The 20,589-nt window shown below is 58.1% G+C and overlaps 3 protein-coding genes across 3 annotated transcripts; all 3 read left to right on the top strand.

The window, feature by feature from the left end:
- Positions 1-448: 448 nt before the first annotated feature.
- On the top strand, positions 449-1,523 carry VOLCADRAFT_117977 (uncharacterized protein; the record flags this gene model as incomplete). Its single annotated transcript, XM_002951882.1, has 3 exons — positions 449-506; positions 675-782; positions 1,402-1,523. Coding segments are annotated over 3 exons (288 nt in total), but the record flags the coding sequence as incomplete, so codon positions are not given.
- A 9,902-nt stretch (positions 1,524-11,425) lies between these two features.
- Positions 11,426-12,968, top strand: VOLCADRAFT_92408 (uncharacterized protein; the record flags this gene model as incomplete). The annotated part of the gene is made up of 4 exons (XM_002951881.1): positions 11,426-11,488; positions 11,814-11,997; positions 12,367-12,527; positions 12,930-12,968. The coding sequence occupies 4 exons, from the start codon at positions 11,426-11,428 to the stop codon at positions 12,966-12,968; spliced, it is 447 nt and encodes a 148-aa protein (XP_002951927.1).
- Positions 12,969-13,816: 848 nt separating this feature from the next.
- On the top strand, positions 13,817-20,236 carry VOLCADRAFT_61911 (uncharacterized protein; the record flags this gene model as incomplete). The annotated part of the gene is made up of 10 exons (XM_002951880.1): positions 13,817-13,906; positions 14,221-14,816; positions 15,547-15,772; positions 16,291-16,410; positions 16,705-16,835; positions 17,296-17,455; positions 18,005-18,109; positions 18,468-18,623; positions 18,874-19,146; positions 19,607-20,236. Coding segments are annotated over 10 exons (2,487 nt in total), but the record flags the coding sequence as incomplete, so codon positions are not given.
- Positions 20,237-20,589: the final 353 nt, after the last annotated feature.

Raw genomic sequence — 20,589 nt, 5'->3', positions numbered from 1 at the left:
GAACAATGTAAAAAACGAAAGCTTCCTTACGACGCTGGAAAGAGTCTGCAGGTGCCTCAGCGCTTACTGGAGACTGCTGTCTACAATATGATCCTGTCTACAATATGATCCTCAACTTTTTCAACGCTCTGGAAACTTGTCAGGGATGCCGTACCTTTACTTGCCACGAGTTCCAAAATGCCTCTATGGCGAACGCAAATTTAGCCGAATAATTATTCATTGGTTAAAAATGATAAACTGTATATATTTGCATGCTCGCATACCCTTATCGTAACTTCGACGTTCGCACAGGAAGAGACTGGACTAGATGGTGAACTTGTGTGACTCTCACCTACAGGACTTGCTCTGATGGTTACCTTTTGGTAACTGAAATGCTCCAATTCACATATTGTGTTTGGAAGCAGTCACGGTAGCTGGGACGCTGCGTTGCTGTCTGAATGGCTTGGTAATGGGTTGCTTTTTCAGCAAGAATGGACAAGTGCGGACTTTGTCTGATGACCTGGAAGGTGGGCTGGGTCAAGCACCTTCTGTCGTGCTCCATCGGTTCGGATGGCACGGATTCCTTTGCTTTTGCCATACTTTGCCTTCCAATTGGAACCTTTTAGTCCGCCTGAACCCTGGTGCAGCCTGCTAGCAGCCCGTGGCTTGACATTCGCTTTCATGTCCAAATGCAGAACCACTTCCGGCATCCGCCTTCTCAACCCGCGGCGCGGCGCACGCGTGGCTCCAAGAGATTGGGTTGCCGCAGTATGGGGAGGCATTTGACGATGCAGGTTTCAGCGGTAAGTGGAGCGCCCACGAGCAGCGACATCGACATCCCTTGCCTCTGCTCTCTGGGTCCAAACGGAGAGGAACTGTCCTAGCTCCCTCCCCCAAAGCCCTTTTTCTCATTCCAATCCATGGGTTGAACTCTTGGCGTTGCCGTATCATCTCCTTTTGCTCCTAAAGTCTGAATCGTAACCGAACTGGCGGGAAGCGAAACGGCCTACAAAATAGAATGCGACCGCCGCAGCACCGGCGCCGGCAGAAGCTGAAAGCAACTTCCAGCCCGGGGCACCTGCCCTGGTTTCCCCCTCCAGAATCTGCGTGCTGGGCCAGTGGTTCCACAAACACGCGTGCAAGAAGCATTAATCTTCCGCCAGCCTGCGAACTATTTGTAAACGAAACGCTCCAAGCTCCGTAGGTACGTGTAGCGTGTAGAAAAAACGTAGCAGCCACAGCCAGACCAACTGGAAGCCCTCTGAATAGAACTGCAGAACGTCCCCCACGTCAGCCCCTCGCCCCGATTTTAACCCCAATACATACACACATACGCACGTACGTACGTACATACGTACAACATACAGGCACTCGCCCCTCCCTTCTCCGCATCCCTCTACCCCGTGCACCCCCTGGTTTCAGATTGGGACCTGCTGTCCTGTCTCACGGAAGCCGACCTGGATGCCATCACCGCCCACACGGGCGCCGTCATACCCCCGGGCCACCGCAAAAAGCTCCTCATGGCCTCGCGACAGATGGGCGCGGTGAGTCGCCCCCTCTCCGTTGCCACTGCGACTTGCCACCACTGCTACTGCTACTGCTACTCGTGGTATTGCAGCTCTCTTGCTGCTGCCCCTGCTTTTACACCTGATCCTGATTTTGCTGCAGCGGCGACGTCAGCGGCTGCATCTATGCTTTGCGGCTTCTGCTTGTTGTTGCTGTTGCTGCTGGCTTGCTGTTGCTGCTGAGGGTGACCCTAACCGACCTGACCCGGTAGCTCCGGAACCGTCTGGAAGCCAAGAAACAAAGGCTGGGTGGGAGGCGACTCAGCTCAGGAAAGACGGCTGGGGAAGCTCACCAGCAGCAGTAGCAGCAGTAGTAGTAGCAGTACTAGTCATCACGCAGGGGTTATTGTCCGTGGGGGGTTGGTACCAGTAGAGCAACAGTAGACCAGTGACGCCCTTTCCGTGGCTGTCATCCGTCCGTGCCCTGTTGACTTGTCCGCCGCCGCGGTTCCCTCCCTGGACCGGCCCTGGCCACCGGGGCACCGGGGCAACCCAACCGCCGCTCAGAGTGCGAACCAGACGTCTGTGAGCGGACCGGTACCTGGCGGCTCGGCTCGGAGGTACAGCCACAGCAGCAATCCGGGAGGAGGAAACGGGAACGGCTCCAGGGTGGGCGGGGGACTGGCGGCGGCGGCAGTGGCCGCCGCTGCGTCGCTGGAGCGGCGGTCTAACGGTACGGCGTGGTTTGAATTAGATTGCCGCGTGGGTTGCCTCGCCGCGGCATTAGCGAAAAATGGGAGACAATTTGCGCGTGGCCCTCTATTGGCTTGTTGGCTATAGTTGTGTGCAGTGATAAGCCCCAAGCACTGTCGTATGCAGCTGGTGATTTGGGTTTTGCTTGTAAGGCAGGCGGGGGGCCGCGCAGGCGTCTAGACAGGCGCATGCGCTGGGGTGTGTGTGTGTGTGTGTGTGTGTGTGTGTGTGTGTGCTTAAATAACTGCGAGCCGCGAGGAAGAAGTACATACATACAGATTGACGGAGGAAGTCACGGTATGCAGAACGGGATGTCATTGAGATGTGAAGGTCATGCGGCAGGAGGGGGCATCGGATCTCCCCACGTTACCTTGAGCTATCTTGTCTGCTGCTGCTGGATCGCACCTCAGTCAGAGTCGTGTTCCATGTCGCGCCTCCATTTGTTGAATCCGTACCTTGCCGTACTGCTGCGTCCCCCTCGCTTAGGTCTGCGCCCCAGCAATACCTCCAGGGCGGCCACTCCTGCCAGCGTGCATGTCGTACATCCCGGGCAGGGCAGTCAGCAGCAGGGGCAAACCTTCACGGGTGCGCAGTCGCGAGCAGTTACCGAGGATGGTTTGGTTTCGGGGCGCCGGAGCCGGATGGCCAGTATGCTCGTACCGTCGCGCAACAGCAGCCGCAACAGCCTCTCGGGCGTTGCCGCCGCTGAGCATGCCATCGGCTACATTGCCCCGCCGTCTGTCAGCGGTGTGCAGGATGCCGCCGCCGCCGGCAGCTGCGACCCGTGGGTCGCTTCGGATGGCTGGCGGAGCGTGGCGGACCCGGGCTCTCCGCACGTGGGGCCAGTGCCAGCGGCGGGACCTGGCGGCTCGACGCCACAGCGCCGGCGGCGACGCTGGTCCGCAAATAAGTCCGCGTCCCGGGGAGTGCTGGTCGTCGGCGGCAGCGCTGGCGGGCCCGGCAACGCGCTGACGTCGGCATCCTCGTACGGGTGGCTAGAACAGGACGCTGCCGCCGCGGTGGCGGGGACGCTGGGCGGCGCGGGGCCCATTACAGACGATGTACGGCAGGTCTCTGTGACGTCGTCCATCAGTGACACGTACGGCATCCTTGGCGGCGCCGCAGCAGGTGCTGGCGGCGGTGTTATACATGCTCAGCCATTGAACTCTCGGGACTTGGAAGGTTTAGTAATGGGCGCCAGCGGCAGCACGAACCGTGCGATTTCATCCCGTGGCCAATCCCTGGCGCCGACGCGGCCGGACAGATCGTACGGCGGCGCAGGAAGTCAACACGGCCGTCCATCATCAGCATCTCCGGTGCCGCCTCATCGCCTCAGCGGAGGTCAACCCTTCAGCGGCGGCGCTGGCGGCGGCCTGCAAGCCTCCCCCAGCCTTCGCGGCCTGCGGACGCCCGTGACAGCGGCGGCCACCCTAGCGCAACAGCTGCAGCCGCAGCCATCTGCCGCGGACGTTTCTCAACCACATCCCAAGCTGGAAGCTTATGACCAGACACAAACAGGCCAACAAACAGGCCAACAGAGGCAGCAGCAGCAGCGCACCGTCAACGCACACGAAGGCAGCGCCGCCATCGCCGCTGCAGCCTCCGCCGCGTCCACGCCGTCCCAGTCGCTCCGAAGACCGGGAAGCGCCGCGGAATCGACCCTCAAGTCCTGGGCCGCCGGCCTACCGCCGCCGCCCCAGCAGAAGGTCCCAGTTGGATCCAGTACGGCCTCGGCAGGCCAGCCGCCGCCGCCGCCAGGCGTGGCATGGGCTTACCACGGCGACGGCAACGCCGCCGGGAGCCTCTCTTCCTCTCCAGGGAGCCCCGGCGGCGGAGCGCTACCGCGTTTCGTCCGCGCAATCGCAGGCTGGGCCATTCCTACACCAGCGGGCGTGGCGTCCGACGGCGGCACAGGCGGCGGCGGCGGCGGCACCGCCGCCAGCTCCCCCCTGGGTGGAGCTCGCCGCGCACGCTCCGCCAACCGGCAACGCCGTGCGTTCGAGCGTCAGTCCGCAGGGCCCCAGTCCGCACAGCCACGTGCACACACCGGCGGTGCCGTACTGTCAGCGGGACAGTTATCCGCACGGCAACAGAAGCAGAAGCAGCAGCAGCAGGAGGGCCACTCGGAAGGGAGCCCCCTAGCGGGTGACGTACTTGCAACCCCGGCGGCGGCGGTGGCAGCGAGCGGCTCAGCAGCCGCCCGCGGAGCTGGCGGCGGCGGCAGTAGCGGAAGGTTAGCAGATCCGGGTTAGCAGAGCGGCCGGTAGCCAACACTGAACCGCAATTTCGGCCTCGACTAGGGCCGGCCGCTACTATGGGTGTTGCTGGTGATGCTGTTGCTGTGATATGGCTTGGCACAGCCACAGCAGTAGCTCCAACCCAACCAACCACCCACTCACCCCACGGACGTCGGCAGTGAATTCACTTTTTGCGCTTTGCACGTAATCTCCCTCTTCCTCCCCCCGTCACATAAACCATATCATACTGTTTTTTTGGGCGTGTCCCTGCCCACTTTTTGCATGCCCCGGCGTTGGGCTGCATTGGGCCTCTACTCTCGTCGTTGTATTCTCCCAATCCGAGTTGTATTTGTCGCGGGCCTATACAACCCTACGGCCGAATGTCACAGCACTGATTTTCGTTGCTGCGTGCAGGCCGCAGCGTCACACGATGCTTACAGACGGGCTCTCACCCAGAGGGCCATGGGACCAGAATTCGGCGTTGTGCATTCAGGGCCGAGGCTACAAGCCGCCGGTGGTGGCGGCGGCGGCGGCGGCGGTCTCTGCTGCCCCAGGCGCCGTGCGGCTGGGCCCGGCTGCCGCCGCCGCCGCCGCCGCCGCTGGTATCGGAAGTAGTGTCGGTACCGGCGGCAGCTCCGGCGCCGTCGCCGATGATGATTCCAACGATGCGCCGTTGCCGTCGTTGGCAAGCCGTTCAGTCCTCGCGCCGACAGTCTCCGCCCCTTCCGGTTATGCGGCGGCGGCGGGACGCGGCGGCGGCTGGCCATTTGTTATGCCGCAGCTGCCGCAGCCCGCAAAGTCGCCTCACGCCGCCGACGCACCGGGGCTGCCGCCGACGCCGGGGGTTCCTGGCAGCAGCGGCGGCGGCGGCGATGACTCCGCGACCGCCGGGAATGGTGTCCACGGCACGGTACTGGCGGGCAGCACTCCGCAGTACGGCAGGGCGTCCGTCGTTCCCGAATCGCTGCCATCGGTGTTGCTGGAGAGCCTTACCAGCGACACGAGTGCTGCAACGGCGCTGCGAGCACCGCCGGTGCACAGCTCCCGACCCCGAGACTGGTGCCCTAGCGGCGGCGGCGCGTCGGAGGAGGCGGCGGCGGCGGCGGAGCACAGCGGCGGTAACCCCGGCGAGTCCTCCGCCGATGAATCGGCGCTGTACGGCACCTCAGACCCGCGGCCGCCGCATCGGCCCCAGATTATGACTTCCGCCATGGCAATGGCGTCGCCATATCAGGGAAGCGACGGAGGCGGACCCGTCGTCGCGCTGTGGCCTGCAATGCCGCTGCAGCCGCCCACACGAGCAAAGCCGCCGCCAGCGATGGCCTTGAAGAACGGCGGCGGCGACGGCAGGTACGGGCGGATGGCGGTCTTGCCTCCGGAGGCTCCAGGACCAAGTCGCGCATCGCCTCCACCGCCGCGGGTTGTTGACGGCGGCGGCGGCGGCTTGCCACGGCCGACGCCGGGCCGCAAGTTGGATTTGGAGATGCTTGCGGACCAGGTGGAGCGCATCATGTCACATCTGTCGTACATCACCAAAAACGGTATCGATTCTGACGAAGCGGACATGGCCGCAGCGCCGGGCGCATTAACACCAGCAGCAGTAGCGGCGATAGCAGGTGCCGGAGATGATGGCCCTGGGAGGCGGCACGACAGGGGCGGTGGCGGCGGTGACTGTGGCAGCGGCGGCGGCGCTGAGCCCGCTGGGGCGGCACCCAGCGTCTCGGCGTCAAGTGCTGCAGCTGCCGCCGCCGCTGGCAGCGGTGCCTTGCCTTCGCGTGCTGGCTCTCGTAAACAGGTGCGATGAGGTGGGGCGATGAGGGGTTCTTTCGATAGCTTTCAGCTTGGCTGGCTGTGTCGCGTGTTTACGTACATTCACATTTACAACAATGACACAGTGGTTGGGTTATGCGGGCAACATTGGTGGTCTGTCCTGCTCTATCGTGGCCCTCATTCACTGTGACCCAATCATAGAGCCATCCCCCGGGTCCAACGTCAAGAGACAAACATTTCAACAACAGGAGCGAACAGGCGAGATGGACGTTTGCTGTGCTGTACAGAAAAGTGAACAGGACATCTTGAACATCTGAGAAGCCATCTCCAGATCTGATGCGACCATCGCATTGGCCCTCTCCACTGACCCATGGGTCACAGGCTATCGACCAGAAGCGGATGGAGCTGCAAAAGCTTCATCAAGACCTGGTGCGACGGGTGGCGGCCTTGGCCACAGCAGCTGACTCGGCACCGGCGCCGTCGGCTGCAGCTGCCGCTGATGGCGGCGACGCTGCCGCTGCCGCTGCCGCCGCCGCTGTCACCGAGGACTCGGTGGCTGCGGCGGACGCTCTTTCGGAGGTTGAATCACGCATCCGTACTAAGCTGGCGGAGCTGGCAGTGCTTACCATGAGACCGGCTTCGGAGCGCCGGGCCGCTGACGTTGGCGACGGCGACGATGACGGCGGCGGCCTGTCGTCACGGGTCGCTTCACGAAAGCGCACCTTGGGTTCGGAGTCCCTTTCCGCGCCAACTCCCGGAGTGGCGGCGGGTTGGGACCCGGAAAACCATGGCAATGGCGACGGCGGCGGCAGCGGCGGTAACGGTGCGGGTCAACGTCTTCCGCAGGGCCATTGGCATGAACGTCGTGTTGCGCGCGAGGAGGCGGCGCTGCACCTGCAGGTACTGGCGGTGCTCGGTGCTCGGAAGCGACAAGTGAAAGGCAGTGCGGCTGCTTCCGCCGCGTTGGCAGCGGAGGGGCTCGCTGGCGGCAACCACGACCAAGAACACCAGCACCGCCAACATGGACACCCCGGGGCACCCCTGGAGGGCCAGGGACATACATACTCCCATCATCATCTGCAGCCTTCCACCGCCCCCGGCCGTGTCGACTCGCCAGTACGCGGCCAACAAGCCCAGGGAGGTGTGGTGCTGGCTGAGATGCAGGACGCCCTAAAGGCGGAGCTTTTGGCCATTGACGGCAAGGTCAAAGCGCGGGTGCGGGGAGGTTTGGTTTCGAAGCAGCCCTCGTGACCCGAGGGGTACGAACTGCGGTGTGCAGTTTTGGGAAGAAGAAGGGTCGTCTGGGTGAAATGGGGAAGGAGGTATTGCAGTCGTGCAGAGTGCTGCGGCGTGATCGTGCGTATGCGTGCTTTTATCTTACACCTCTGCCGTACGGTACGGCATGGAATTGCGTGCCGTCGAACGAACTTGGAAGATGAAAACAAACAGGAATACTGTGAGCTCCAGGAACTTCAATAACAGCCTCTCCTTATTGATTTTTAAGATGTAGAATTTGCAGATAATTGTTCTGCTGCCTGTGCGTATGTATGTATATGTATGTATGTGCAATTGTATGTATCTATGTATGTATGTATGTATGTATGTATGACGTTGATTACACTGTGGGCTGAAAAGCCGGGGGCCCAGGCCGAAGCACAGCGCGGGGGGCGGGTGCATACGGCTGGTTAGTCTCATGCACTCCGCCCCCGGGTCAGGCCGCACGGGAAACGACGGCCGGCACGCAACAGCGCTTGTTTGGTGCTCCAACTAGACGGGATCTATGTATGTATGTATATATATTATTTTGTTGTCTAGCTCCAGCACGATCGTTTCCGGGGAAAGGTGTCGCTGGGTGGTGTAGCTTGTGATGTTACAGTGTTACGTACCGGCGACGGTAAGCGAGGTGTAAACCAGTATAGTAACGACAACAACAGAAAGGGTTTCCGCGTTGCTAAGTGTACGGCGGCAAGAGCCCAATGGCGCCCGTTGAGGAGGAGGAGGAGGTTTTGTGTCTAAGGGCCTTATCAGGGCGGGGCGAGTCGCCCCATAATTCCGTAGGCACGATATCATACCCGGTTCCTTAGCGCAAAAATGTTGTTATGTACGGCCGACAAAAGGTATGTTCGGCTAGCCACGGACGGGTGCTAAAGAGGGTGCAGCAATGTACGGCTGGGTCATTGCGGTGTGGTCGGCTAGCAGGCGCGGCAGAGTGTATTGGCAAGGCATTATAGGAGGGAGCCCTGTCGGCAAAGAAGAAGAAGAAGTCGGGGTACCGTTGGGGGTATATGCCATGAACCGTTGAGAATGCCAAAAAATGAGAGTTAGAGTGTCGTACCGCATACATACATGCATACCGAGTACATGCAATTTAAAGCAGTGCCCCTACCCAGGGGTTCATGACCCTTGGCTCCTAGGACAGTGAAGCTCGAGAGAGCCAACGAACAAACGAATATAAATAATGAACTGTTGTGTGGTTTTACAATTTACAGTATATGCTGCATACTGTAGTAATTGAAGTAATTGGTTGGAGGCTGAGTGAGACATACGGAGCTGTCAAACAGCAGGCGCTCGGTGGGGTTCGGAGTTGGCGAGGGGATTGAGCACCGAACTGGCTGGCTTTTAAGGCTTTTGGATTGGATTTAAGGCTTTTGGATTTTAGAGCTTTTGGATTTTAGGGCTGTTCGTTTAGGGCAGGGGCGGGCTGGCGGTCTGGCTGACTTGAACTAGAATTGCCTTGAGGTTAAGGGGGAGTGTGAAAAGGGGAACACGTGCGCGTGTGGGGTGCGTGTAAGTGGCGCCGGGTTGGGGTAACGGCGGGAGGGGAAGGTGAGGAGGAGGAAGAGGAGGGTTGGGAGGAGAAGGATGGGTATCGCCAATGTAGAGCTCTTCCCCTTGACTCGATACTTGTTGGCTGTTGCACACGGTAGGCGTCCTCTTTCGAGGGGTTGGCATCACCAACTGTCAACTGTCAACTGCTCTCTTCTTTGAACAGCTTATGGAACGGCTGGTGGTTAGGGAATGTGCGGTTGTGGAGGCGGTGGCGCAGCTGATGAACTAAATAAATGGAGGCCCCCATGGTCCCGCGTGGGTTTGAGGTGCAAGTGATGATTGGATGCGTCTGCGTTTGTGTGTTTGTGTTTGTGTTTGTGTTCGTGTTCGTGTTCGTGTATGTTTATGTCCTGACCTAGAGCGGTAAACCTTCCATAGAGAAAAAATCCAACAACGTCTTGGTTCTTTGGTGATTTATTGTGTTTACTGCTGCTTTCTGCTCCTACTTACTGCTGCTGTTGTTATCTGACGTGTACTGTGCCGCCAGTCGCCAGGAGCGCAACCTCGTCCTCCTACGGCGATTGTTGGTGTTGTCGCACGTGGCCCCTGCTTGGCCCAACTTTCTTGCCGGTTTTCTCGCCACAGTAACCGAAATTGCACTGAAGGCCTCTCTGAAGTCCAGCACATGAGAACTAGGGCCGGGCGGTATAAGCACTTTTGGACCTTGGGACCCGACATTTGGACATGCGACACCTTGCTTCTGGTGCTTGATTTGGGGGCGTCGTTTCTTACATATTCTGATTTGATGCCCGATGCCTGACGCAGCAGCAGATACTAATAAATTCGCCGTGCAGGGACTTCTGCCTACCAAACATAGGTATTTGCCTGCCAGTGATACATATTGCGACGTCTTCAGCTCCAGCCGTGTTGACCTTGGATTACGCAAACGGGTAAAGATTGCAGGATTTGGCGGATGGCCAACTGCTCGCCACGAATAAGGACATGGAACGGAAAAATCACCCTTTGGCTTGGTAATCAGTTTGTCCATATATGCATGCGTGCCGTAGCCATGCATATTTGGCCCGGCAGGTTTGCTCTGTTGCAAATCTTGGAGGAGCAACTGTGGGAGAGTGTAAAACAGATGCCTCTGGATTGCTGGATGACGATGGATTGCTACGCAGGGGACCGGAGATGTAATGGATAGATTTAATCTTGTAGTGCTGTTCTGGTGTCACTGTTGGCCGCTGCATGTTTCTCTGTGGCTGATGAGACCGTTTTAGGATACCCATGATGAGACCGATTAGGCAATGACTCGGGCAGCGTCCGCAGCATAATCCCATCATTCCTCTGCATGAAATGTACATCGGGGAAATCTCCAAGTAGCAAACCGCTGGGATCAACAAGACGCTGAGAAAGACAGTGGCTGCATATAACGGAGCAAAATTCATGCGCGCCGAATGCATCCTCACATAGACCGAGACAGATGCTCGATGAGCGCTACTGAAGCTGAATTGAAGCTGCGACTTGTGTGCCTTCCCGAGGATAGGAAATCCAGCGGATGAATCGACGTTGTGGACAACTGCCGGCTGTTGTCTTGCCTTCGAGGCAGGCAGACAGACGGGCAGGCACGGGCCCGACAGTCAGCACAGCTTCAACGTAGCTTCAGCAAAATGCCTCGTGTGACGGTCTTGGTCCGTACGACAATCACCCGTGATGACAAACGTGTCTGTCGCATGAAAGTCGCGTCTGGATTTATCCGATGCCCGAGGCAACGAATTCCATCGTCCTATCCCATAGAAAGGCCGTGAAGAAGGAGTATAAAGCCGGCTCTTTTCAATATGTTGCCATGACAATTTCATTCGAATCTCATCTCTGAAAGTTACAGCCGCCTCCCTGCTCCTGCTATGATTTATCCAATTAGACACTTCGATGTGTTGTTGCGCGTCCGACCGAGCACGTCCAACGTATTGTAGTTGGCTTGGTGTATGGCGCTTTGCGTCGTCTGTTCGTTGTCACCAGAAGTCTTGATCCGCTATAGCTGTTTCGGTTGTTCCATGCGCGCATGGTTTGCACCGTTGCGCAAATGTTATCATATCATAACCTCCTCGACGCCCAACGCTCAGCTTCTTAACCGAGCCTACAAGCAAGCTTTCGACCGGGTCGGCTCTTTGCTCTGCTGATCTTTTTTCCCTTGCCACAGGGCGGCCGCCGCTACTCCTGGAGGGCGCAACCCAACCACCCAACGGACTTCACAACCGCCTCTTCCGACAGCAGCACCCGGGCTTTCCGTCACCACTTCGTCGACTGCCCCTCGCCAGAGGTTCTCCGAAAGCTAGGCACCTAAGGCCTGCCTCCGCTGCCCCCGACTGAGTGGAGCTCTACACTGCTCTCAAGTCCGGAGCAGCTGTACATATGTATCTCTCAGACATGCGCCCCAACCATTACACGGGACTTGATCATCCGGGAGATCATCCGGTGCGGTGTATAAGAACTAACCGCCAGCCCGGTCGCCGCCGCCAACCGCGGCTGTCTCCGTGGACGTGTCTGTGTGCGCCTGTTTCTCATATATGTATGTAACCCGCCAGTCGGAGATGCAGCGAGGCAGGGAATGGGTGATTCTGTACAACCCGAACTAAGAGTTCGGAGCCTTGCGCCCCCTCGGGGGCGCGGAGTGCTGAGCCGTAGAACGGCCCAGCCGGACGTCCTACCTGACCAACAGGGCAGGCCGTCCGTGCGCGCTCACGTGTTGAGACGCGTTGGGAGCCATTGGCCCCAGTCTAGTTGCCGCTGTCACGCGCAGCGGCGATATGTCCATACACTAGCTTCCTTGAAGCTGGAGAGCCAGAATCTTTCGGAGACCTCTTCTGGGGGGGCCGGACCTGTGGCTGGCGGACCTGACCCCGATTGCGCTGTCTCGAACCCCAAGACGCTGTTCTTCCCCACACGCGTTCGATGGGGAAGAGGCAGGGAGCACAGAACGGCAGGTAGGTGTTTAGTTCGTGTGTTTCGTTGGTGTGGTGAACGTATTTTTAGTGAGATTTGTGATGATAAGGTATAGTTTGGGAAAGGTATTGTATCTGATGTTTCCCGGGTTTCGAATATTCCTTTAGAATCTTTTCTCTTACAAGGATGTATCATACATCGCCTTAGCTGCCGTAATCTGTGTTATAACGTCTTGCTTGTTGCTTCGTCGATTAGAGAAGGGAAAGAATTATCCTTGTAATTCCCCGTGACTTCACCGTGAGCCTTACTTATAGCGGACGGCACACAGAAGGTGACGACGACGTGATTGTATGGTAGTGGTATGTGTTGATTTAACTGGTGCATGATGTATGCATGTAACGCAATCGCAGGTCATAAGTCGGTGTGCTGCGCCATGGAGGAGATGAAGAATGATGAAGTTCGAATGGGAGCGATGAACAACGCTACGAGCGGGACAGCCATGAGGCTGCGTATCGGTCGTCCGTCGGCGATCCCCGTCTTTCGGCGTTTCCCCACCACCCGCGGATCCCAGGTGGGTATCTCTTTATGAACTTTTCTGAAGGGGAAGAACGTAGTTACAGCGTGTAATTGTCGGCGGAGGTTTGTTGTGTTGTAAGATGATATACACCAAGCAGTATGCCTGTATGGGTAAAAAGATAGGTGGAATGTGTGCATAGACTAAGAATTAAGGGGGAAGGCTGGAGCGGCTGCTGATAGGCATGCTTTCTCGGAATTTGAGGTGGGGTTGGTCAAAAGCGGGGTGAGGATTCCTGCATTTGGCACGGCGATACGTTCATAGCACTTGTGCGGAGCAGGGAGGCGGCACCTGTTAGTCATTCAGTGGATTTTACACTTAATTGATTCCAGTTTTTTGGAATCTTCCTACCGGGAAGGTGAGCTTGTTTGCTGCAGTTGCTTGTGCTAACCGGAACAGACTTTTGCAGGAAAGCTCAAGGCGTCGGTTCCTTTTTAAGACCAGAGAGCAGTCATGCGAGTCGCGCGGCATGCGAGTCGATGGCAGCGCGTAGCTTCACATGGGAAAGTGGTTGTGTTGACGGTTAGGATGGAATTGTTGCGAGACAAGGTCCTGTCGGGGAAATGTTACCTGATAGGATAGATGGTAATGGGTGTGAGTGATGTGGATATAGGTACTGAACATGAGCTGCATGAAGACGAGATCTTTTGCTCAGCTGATCACCGTTACAGTTCACCGGTGTGGTGAGAGATAATGAGTAAATCGCGAGATATGGGATATAAGAATTTCGGACGATGTAACATGGTGTGGGATATTTGTCTTTCGTCGTCTGTTTCTTTGTTCCGTATTCGAGTACGATCTGGACAGTTATGCCAAACCAAACACTCGACAGCAAACATCGAGCATGTGTAAGGACTTGTGATAATGTCAAGAAGCTTGTATGTGAAAGCACAGTTCGTTAACTTACTGTAACAGTAACCTCCCTAGGCGTGAACATTACCACTCTGCTGCAAGCAATTTGGCTGTTAGCATAAGAAATGAAAAATACTTCGAATAAATAATTATTATCTGCAAATATAGAGGTTGCATAATCATGGACCTCGAACTTGCGCCGGACGATGCGATGCCTGAAGCGCCGGCTTCCCGAAGCAAGGTCTATGCCCGGGAAAGATACAAGTCACCCGGGTAAGGTCTCGGCTCACACGTATACCTGAAGGATTAGAGGCCCAAGGCAACATGTGGACTAGTAATGCGTCTGAGCAGAGCTGAGTTCACGCGCTTGAGGCTTATGGCAACACACCATATTCAATGTAGTCCCGACATGTGATACATGTCAACTTTGCAGATGGAACACGCCGCCCGGTAACCTGGTCGTGGTGTACCTAGAGGCTTGTGAACGGCACAAGGTCCCAGCCAACAGCGCTGTCATTGCGCAGGTAGGTGCTTCAGCCGAACCCACGGCAAGCGAAGCCATAACATGCCATTATGCAACTCATTTGACGCGATACATCTATATAAAAGGAACATGAGTGCGGGCATTGCACGAGCCGGTATCTGCCTTATCCGCATATCCTTGAATGGGATTGCGCCTTGTAAGCACGGGGCAAAGATACTAGAAACTATCCTGATCTGGGTTTTGCAGATTTCATTTATTCATTAAACCAGGGAGGTCCTTCCGTTCTCCCGACGTTTGGCACCTCTCCCCCTCTCCCCTTCCCCCCTCCCCCCCTCCTCTCCCCAATGTCCGCAGCTACAACGCCGCGTCCGAATGATGCAACCCGGGCCCTGGCAACGTGTCATACCTCCCGAGCAGCTCCCCGCGCCTCCCTCCCGCTCCCCCTCGCCTTTCTCCAACACCTCCGTCGCCGGCATCCTCTCCTCCCCATCGGCCCTCACCGCCATCCCGCCTCGCAACCAACCCCCCGGCCGTAGCCCCAGTCCTAACGCCAGCTTCGGCCCCAGCCCCTCCCCCAGCCACAGCGCCCTCATGCCCAGCTACAACCCCAGCGGATTAAGCTACAGCCACAGCAGCCAGCCCTTATCTGCAATCTCTAGCCATATGGCTGTAGCAGCCGCAAATCAAACCTCGCAAGAGCTCCGGGACCTGATTCAAGGACACGTTTATCCGCTGACCTTGGCGCCACCGTCGCCAGGTGCTGAGGCGGCGCGGGGGGTTGGCGGCGGCGGCGCTAACCTCCACGGCGGCAATGCGCCCAGTAGCAGCAGTACCCGTAATCACGCCGAAACGGTTCGCGCGGCGGAGCTGGCGATGGCATTGGCTGAGTCCGGTGGTCCGTTGTACTCCGCCAGGGCGGTGGCGCACGTGTGTCAGCTGGTGGACCCCAGGTGGGTGGGTGGGGTAGAGGGGGAGGGGAGGGGGGGGAGATGTGAGGGGTGTCTAAACAACTCACACGATTTCGCGTTGGCTCCTTGGCTCGTTTCATGTCAATCAACCGCTGCGGTGTCGGTTATATCAGTTTGTCCGTTGGCTGCTACGTCAACCGCTACCGTCACATCCTTCCGTCACAACCTGTTCCACCTGAAACCTGTCAGAACGGCCCTCTGCATGAGCTGCATATATGATGGCCAGTTTTCCGCAAGTAGTTAGTACTTGCTTTTCGCCTTCCGCGGCTCGGAGCTCGCAAAAGGCTTTTGTAGCTGATCCGCTGATCCCTTGCGGTTGGGCCCCCCCCCCGCCCGGGGGCTGTATGAGCACTCCTGACCGTTAGCGAGGGGGAGGAGGAGGTGGCTGTTCGAATGATGCGGGGTTCAGGGGGTAGAGTCAGACACAGGTGCGTGCGGCACCACTTCCGCCGCCGCCGCCGCCGCCGCCGCTCCTAACCCCGGCACCTCTGTACCAAGATAGCTTCACAGCCGTCCTCCTCCTTCGATCCATCCTCCTGCGCCGTTGCGTTTATCTTTTTCCCTTCAAAAACCCAAATGTTCATAAAACTGTAAAACAGCAACCCACGACACACGCACTGACATACACACACGACACACGCAGTGACATACACACACGACACACGCACTGACATACACACACGACACACGCGCTCTTCCCTACCCGCCTCAGGGCCCCGTGGGAGCAGCAGCTCGCCTCAGTGGGCATTGCCCCCGACTGCCGGGTGGTGAGTGAGACGGACTTTTCCCGCCTTTTGGAGGCAGCAGCTGCTACAGCCTCATTAGGGGAGCTTCGCCAGGCGGCTCTGGAGGTGCTGTCGCGACCCGTGGGTCATGGCACTCTGGACGAGGAGGGGCTGGCGGGTGCGCTGTTCGACTACCTGGACGTGTTGGGCCAGGTAGGGACGGTGCGGACGGTGTGTGTGTGTGTGAGTGTGTGTGTGTGAGTGTGTGTGTGTGTGTGAGTGTGTGTGTGTGTGTGTGTGTGTGTGTGAGTGTGTGTGTGTGTGTGAGTGTGTGTGTGTGTATGTGTGTGTTGGGGGGGAGAGATGAGAAGTGAAGAAGGAACGAGGGGGAAAGGGGAAATGATGCATCTCCGAATGACTTCGACAACCTAGGTAGGTCCGAACTCTAATTTTCTCGCCAATCGTTCTTAGCAATGTCGTACATCGTATATCGTACTATTGGCAGGGGCCAATAGTGCCTTGAATTTCAACAACATCGCCAATATTTATAGGTTTCTTTATTATATTAATTATGGTATTTACCAGATTATTTACAAGCCCTTGAGCTCCAATACCAATGCCAATTGCGAAAGCACCAGGGGGTGGACATCACTGAAAGTGCTTGGCTGTGTAGTTGTTCTGTTGTTGTTGTTGTTGTTGACAGATTGTGGTTGGTATTTTAAACACCGCAGGGCAGCATCCCCGCCTCCGAGCTGCGTACGGCAGTGTGTGCCTTCAGCCCGGCAGCTGCGGCGGACATGTACGGCCTCATGGAGAGGTATCCCTGTATGGCGCGAATGAGCGCCGACCCGGTAGGCAGGGGTCGGGGGGAGGGTCGGGGGGTGGAGCGAGGGGGGTTGGAGCGGGGGGGGTGGAGCGGGAACTCTCCTGGGTGCTGCTCGCGGCCTGCGTCACGGTTTGGTAATTGCCGTACCTGGGCTAGCGCCGGCGGCCCTGTCAGATGATCTAAACACACACACACACATACACGAATACATGTGTATATACACTCCCTTACCCTCCTTGCTCCGGGTGTGTCCCCACCCCCTTCATCCCCTCCATCCCCTTCACCCCCTTCACCCGCGGCCCTCATCCGGTGAGCCCAGGTGAGCCGCTCCGAGTTCGTGGAGGTGCTCGTGGGTTTGGCCCCCGACTTGGCACCCCCCGGCAGCTCCCCTGGACTTGTACGGGATAAGATGGAGATTGCGATCAACGCCATGTTGGATTCTAAAATCCGGTGCGGCTGTCGGGGTTTGCGGGACGGAAGGGGGGGACAGGAGGGGGGATGGACGGAGGGAGACCTCGTACTTGGCTGCTGGTCCGTTTGGGGGCACAGCGCTATCAGCATTAATGGTCTGGTCGAAGTGTAGTACCTGCCGTACAGCGCGGCACACATTGTTAATACACACATGTGTGCAAGAGCGCGGTCCCGGCATCTGGAGAGGCCTTTTCGGCGGCTGGACAGCTACTACACTTTAGATATGTATGCATTTGTATGTACATAACGTCTACATACATATATGTATGGGTGTATATATGTATGCATGTATATGTATACTTATGTATGTATATGTGTATGGTTGTATAATATGTGTGTATATGTCATATCGTATGTGCGTTGCTTGACGCGTGGCCAGATCTTCCTAACGCACCAACACTAAACCACTAAAACTTTGCCATTGCCTCTGTACTGCCAGGGAGCCGTACGGGTACGACTTCTCTCGGTGTTACCTCGGCCCGCGTGGGCTGTTGCCTGTTTTGGACGCCCTCGGTTTCGACTCCTCCTTCACGTCCCTCAGCCTCGCTCATAGCGGGCTGGGCTGCAGTGCGGTGGAGACATTGGCAGACTGGCTGCTGGTATGTATGTATGTTGTTAAAGGGTGGTATAGCTTCACCAGCGGCCCCCTTTCCCTTGGAGGCAGTTCCCTGCTCTCCCCTGCGAGAGGGGCACCCTAATCCATTCAACCCATCCGACTTCAGAATGTATTCGTTGGGTTCAGCAGCTCACCACCAGCATCCAACCAAATCTAGCGGATCAATGGCGCAGGTATGTATGTATGTATATACGTACTTACGTATGTGCGGCCCCGTGTGTTGGGGGTTTGGGGTGTGTGTGTATGTGTATGCGTGGGGCTGGGTGTAAGGGGGGAGCGGGAGGGAACGGCTGCAGCCTTCTCCAGACACGGCGAAGACGTTCTTGGTCTCTCGATGGAGCTGGGGGTTGGCTCTCTTGCGTGGCCGGGGCGCTGAACCAGAGGACGAGAGGAGAAGGGACCAGGTGTTTCCTAACCCGCGAAGCTTCAGCGCCAGTACCTTTTTCCATTTTCCCGCCCCCTCTGCACCCACATTCCATCCCCTCCCCCCCCCCCCGCTGTCCTTCTCCCCCTCCTCCCCCTTTCCCCCCAGGGTCACCCCAACTTGACCTCCCTGGACTTGACCAACAACCTGATTGCGGACAGAGGCGGACTGGCGCTGACTCGGCTGCTCAGGAGCAACTCGCGGATCGTGGAGGTGGGACAGCGGGCGGGGGGGGCCGGCTGGAGGGGGTCCCGATGACCTGTGGCGTCTGTAGCTCCCGCCGTACGTCTGCGCTTGCGTGCGCGCGTGTGTGTCCTTCGTACAACTATAGAGTAACTGAATGCCGCCCAAACATGCACCTTTTTGTACGTCATTTTTTGTGGTATTTGTGCGCTTTTAATGTTTGTGCGTGCAAGTATATTGCTTGTCGAAGTGTGTATAAGATTATAGAAGTGGAAGCATTGCGCATGAAGTCCCTAAAACGGTAAGATGGCGGTAAGCTCGTACATTTCTGTTCTTCTGTGCTGTCTTCCATGTCTTGTTCTTCTTCTTGTTCTTGTGTGCGCCGCAGCTGGGTATTGGGTCCACGTACTTGCTTCCCCGGCGGCCCAGTCGCACCCACCACGACACGCTGGGCCCCTCCCCGTGCGAGGACGGGGGCCCGCTGCTGGAGGCGCTGGCTGCTAACCGGGCTGCGCGGCGGTCGCTACCAGTGGAGATTGTGCGGGTACGGAGTCAACCCGGAGGCGGGGGAGTGATTCGGTGACTGGGTGCGGATAGCTCGATGAGGAGATGCGGGGGATATTGTAGGTGTTGTGATGTGATGTGAGTCGTCACAGCCTGATGCCTGACTACAATGTGTGTGTGGGGGGAAAGGTGGAGTTGGCTAGGTGGAGTTGGCAAAAGGGCAAGTGAGATGGGAGAGGGGTAAGGTGGTAAACCCTAAACCCTCCCTTCTCCTCCCCGTTCTGAGACAGGCGCTCCGACAGCACGGCCCCGAGCTACGGGCCTTGTGCTACAGCCTGCTAGCACGCGACGGCAGTAGCAACAGCAGTAGCCGGCCCGCCAGCGTGTCGACCGCAGGGGCCCCCGGGGCCAGGGGTGTCAACGACGGCGGCGGCGGTCGCAGTCGCTGCGTCACACCGCTCACCGTTCCCCCCCCGGACGGCCGGGTGCCCCTATCCGCGTTGCGTGAGGCCCTGGGGGAGGTAACTGCGGAGTGGGGCTTCACAGCGGACGCCCTGGACGAGGTGAGGCCAGGGGACGGTGGGGTGGTGGTGAGGCCAGGGGACGGTGGGTTTATGCTGTGTATGTGTATGTGTATGAGCTGCCACACTTCGAGCTTATGCTCTTAGGGACCTGCAACGCTGGAAAGCGGCTTCACGGCGTGTTTTCAGATCCGCCCTTGTGCAATTACCAACTACCAACTACAACACTGCAAAGTTAAATGTTTCTCTCATGACTGTAATGTAAAATGTTTCTCGCACGCGGTACTGCCCTCTCGCACGCTTTTCTGGGTGTTAAAGAGTGACCAGGTTGGTTGGTAGTTGGTTGACTAATCTGGGTCGGCACACATCAGCACGTTGGAAGGGGCCGTTGGGGGGCCTTCAACTGTCGCAGCATGCAAGTGCCGTCCTGATGGTTGCGGGTGTGTGTGTGTGTGTGTGTGTGTGGCGTTTCCCATCGGCATTCTGTTTTTGTACCCTCCAGGTGCTGCACCACGAGCGGCTGCTAGGTACGGCGACTGCAGGTCGTACGGCAGATGATAGCGGTCGATTGGGCGTTACGTACGACGAGTTGATGCAGTTCCTACGGTCTGAGGACCAGGTACTTCGTGTTGCCCAAGCGTTCCGAAACCATATTGTGGAAGCGAAACGAATTTTCTTTGCGCTCGCTCCGGAGCCAGCGACCGCCGCCAGCATCTCCGCCGCCGGCGTCGCGGGGCCCCGTACGGCACTGTCGACTGTACGGCAGGCCATCATCGCGGCGGCGTCGCAGCCCGGCAGCGGCTGGGACGTATCGGAGGAGGACCTGGGTGCCGTACTGTCGCCGGCGTTCATGAAGGCGCATTGTAGGGCCGCCGCTGCCGGTACGGCACGACCGCCGGCACTGGTTGGCGGCGGCAGCGGCGGAAGTGGCCTACCTGCGGCATTCCGGCCCGACGGGCTGTTGGTGCCGGAGTGGGCGACCGCCGCCGCCGCCACCACCTCCCCGGCCACCGCCGCAACTACGAGCTCCTCTGCTACAGCGGCATCTGCGGCCGCAGCGACGCCGAGTGGCGATATGTTGATCAGCTGGCCGGAACTGGCGAATACACTGCTTTACCTTTTCAGCAGATGATGAATCGTGGGGGGGGTGACGGTGATGTCGGGGAATGGGGAGGAGGGGCGGGGGCCGCTGAAGGAGATGGGGAGCTGTGTCAGGGGACTGGACGCGGCGGGAGTCAGGTGTCGCGTGGGACTGCCGGGGATAGGGGGGGGACGGGGTAGGGGGGGGGCGGGGTAGGGGGACGGGGCACAGCACAAGTTGGTGGTGGCGGGGATGGTATCCGTCAGGATCATGTTCATGGGTTGCCCTTCCCTTACTAATGAAGGGCTGGGAGTCAAGGAGTCGCCGTGTACGGAAAAGGCCACTCAGTGGTGCTAGTGCGTGTTGGTGGTGGGGATGATGGCATGGTGTGCAACGGTGACGAT

The sequence above is a fragment of the Volvox carteri genome (assembly GCF_000143455.1).
Source record: "Volvox carteri f. nagariensis unplaced genomic scaffold VOLCAscaffold_26, whole genome shotgun sequence".
NCBI lineage: Eukaryota > Viridiplantae > Chlorophyta > Chlorophyceae > Chlamydomonadales > Volvocaceae > Volvox > Volvox carteri.
The sequence above is the reverse complement of the archived record's forward strand: the minus strand, read 5'-3'. Positions and strand labels throughout refer to the sequence as shown.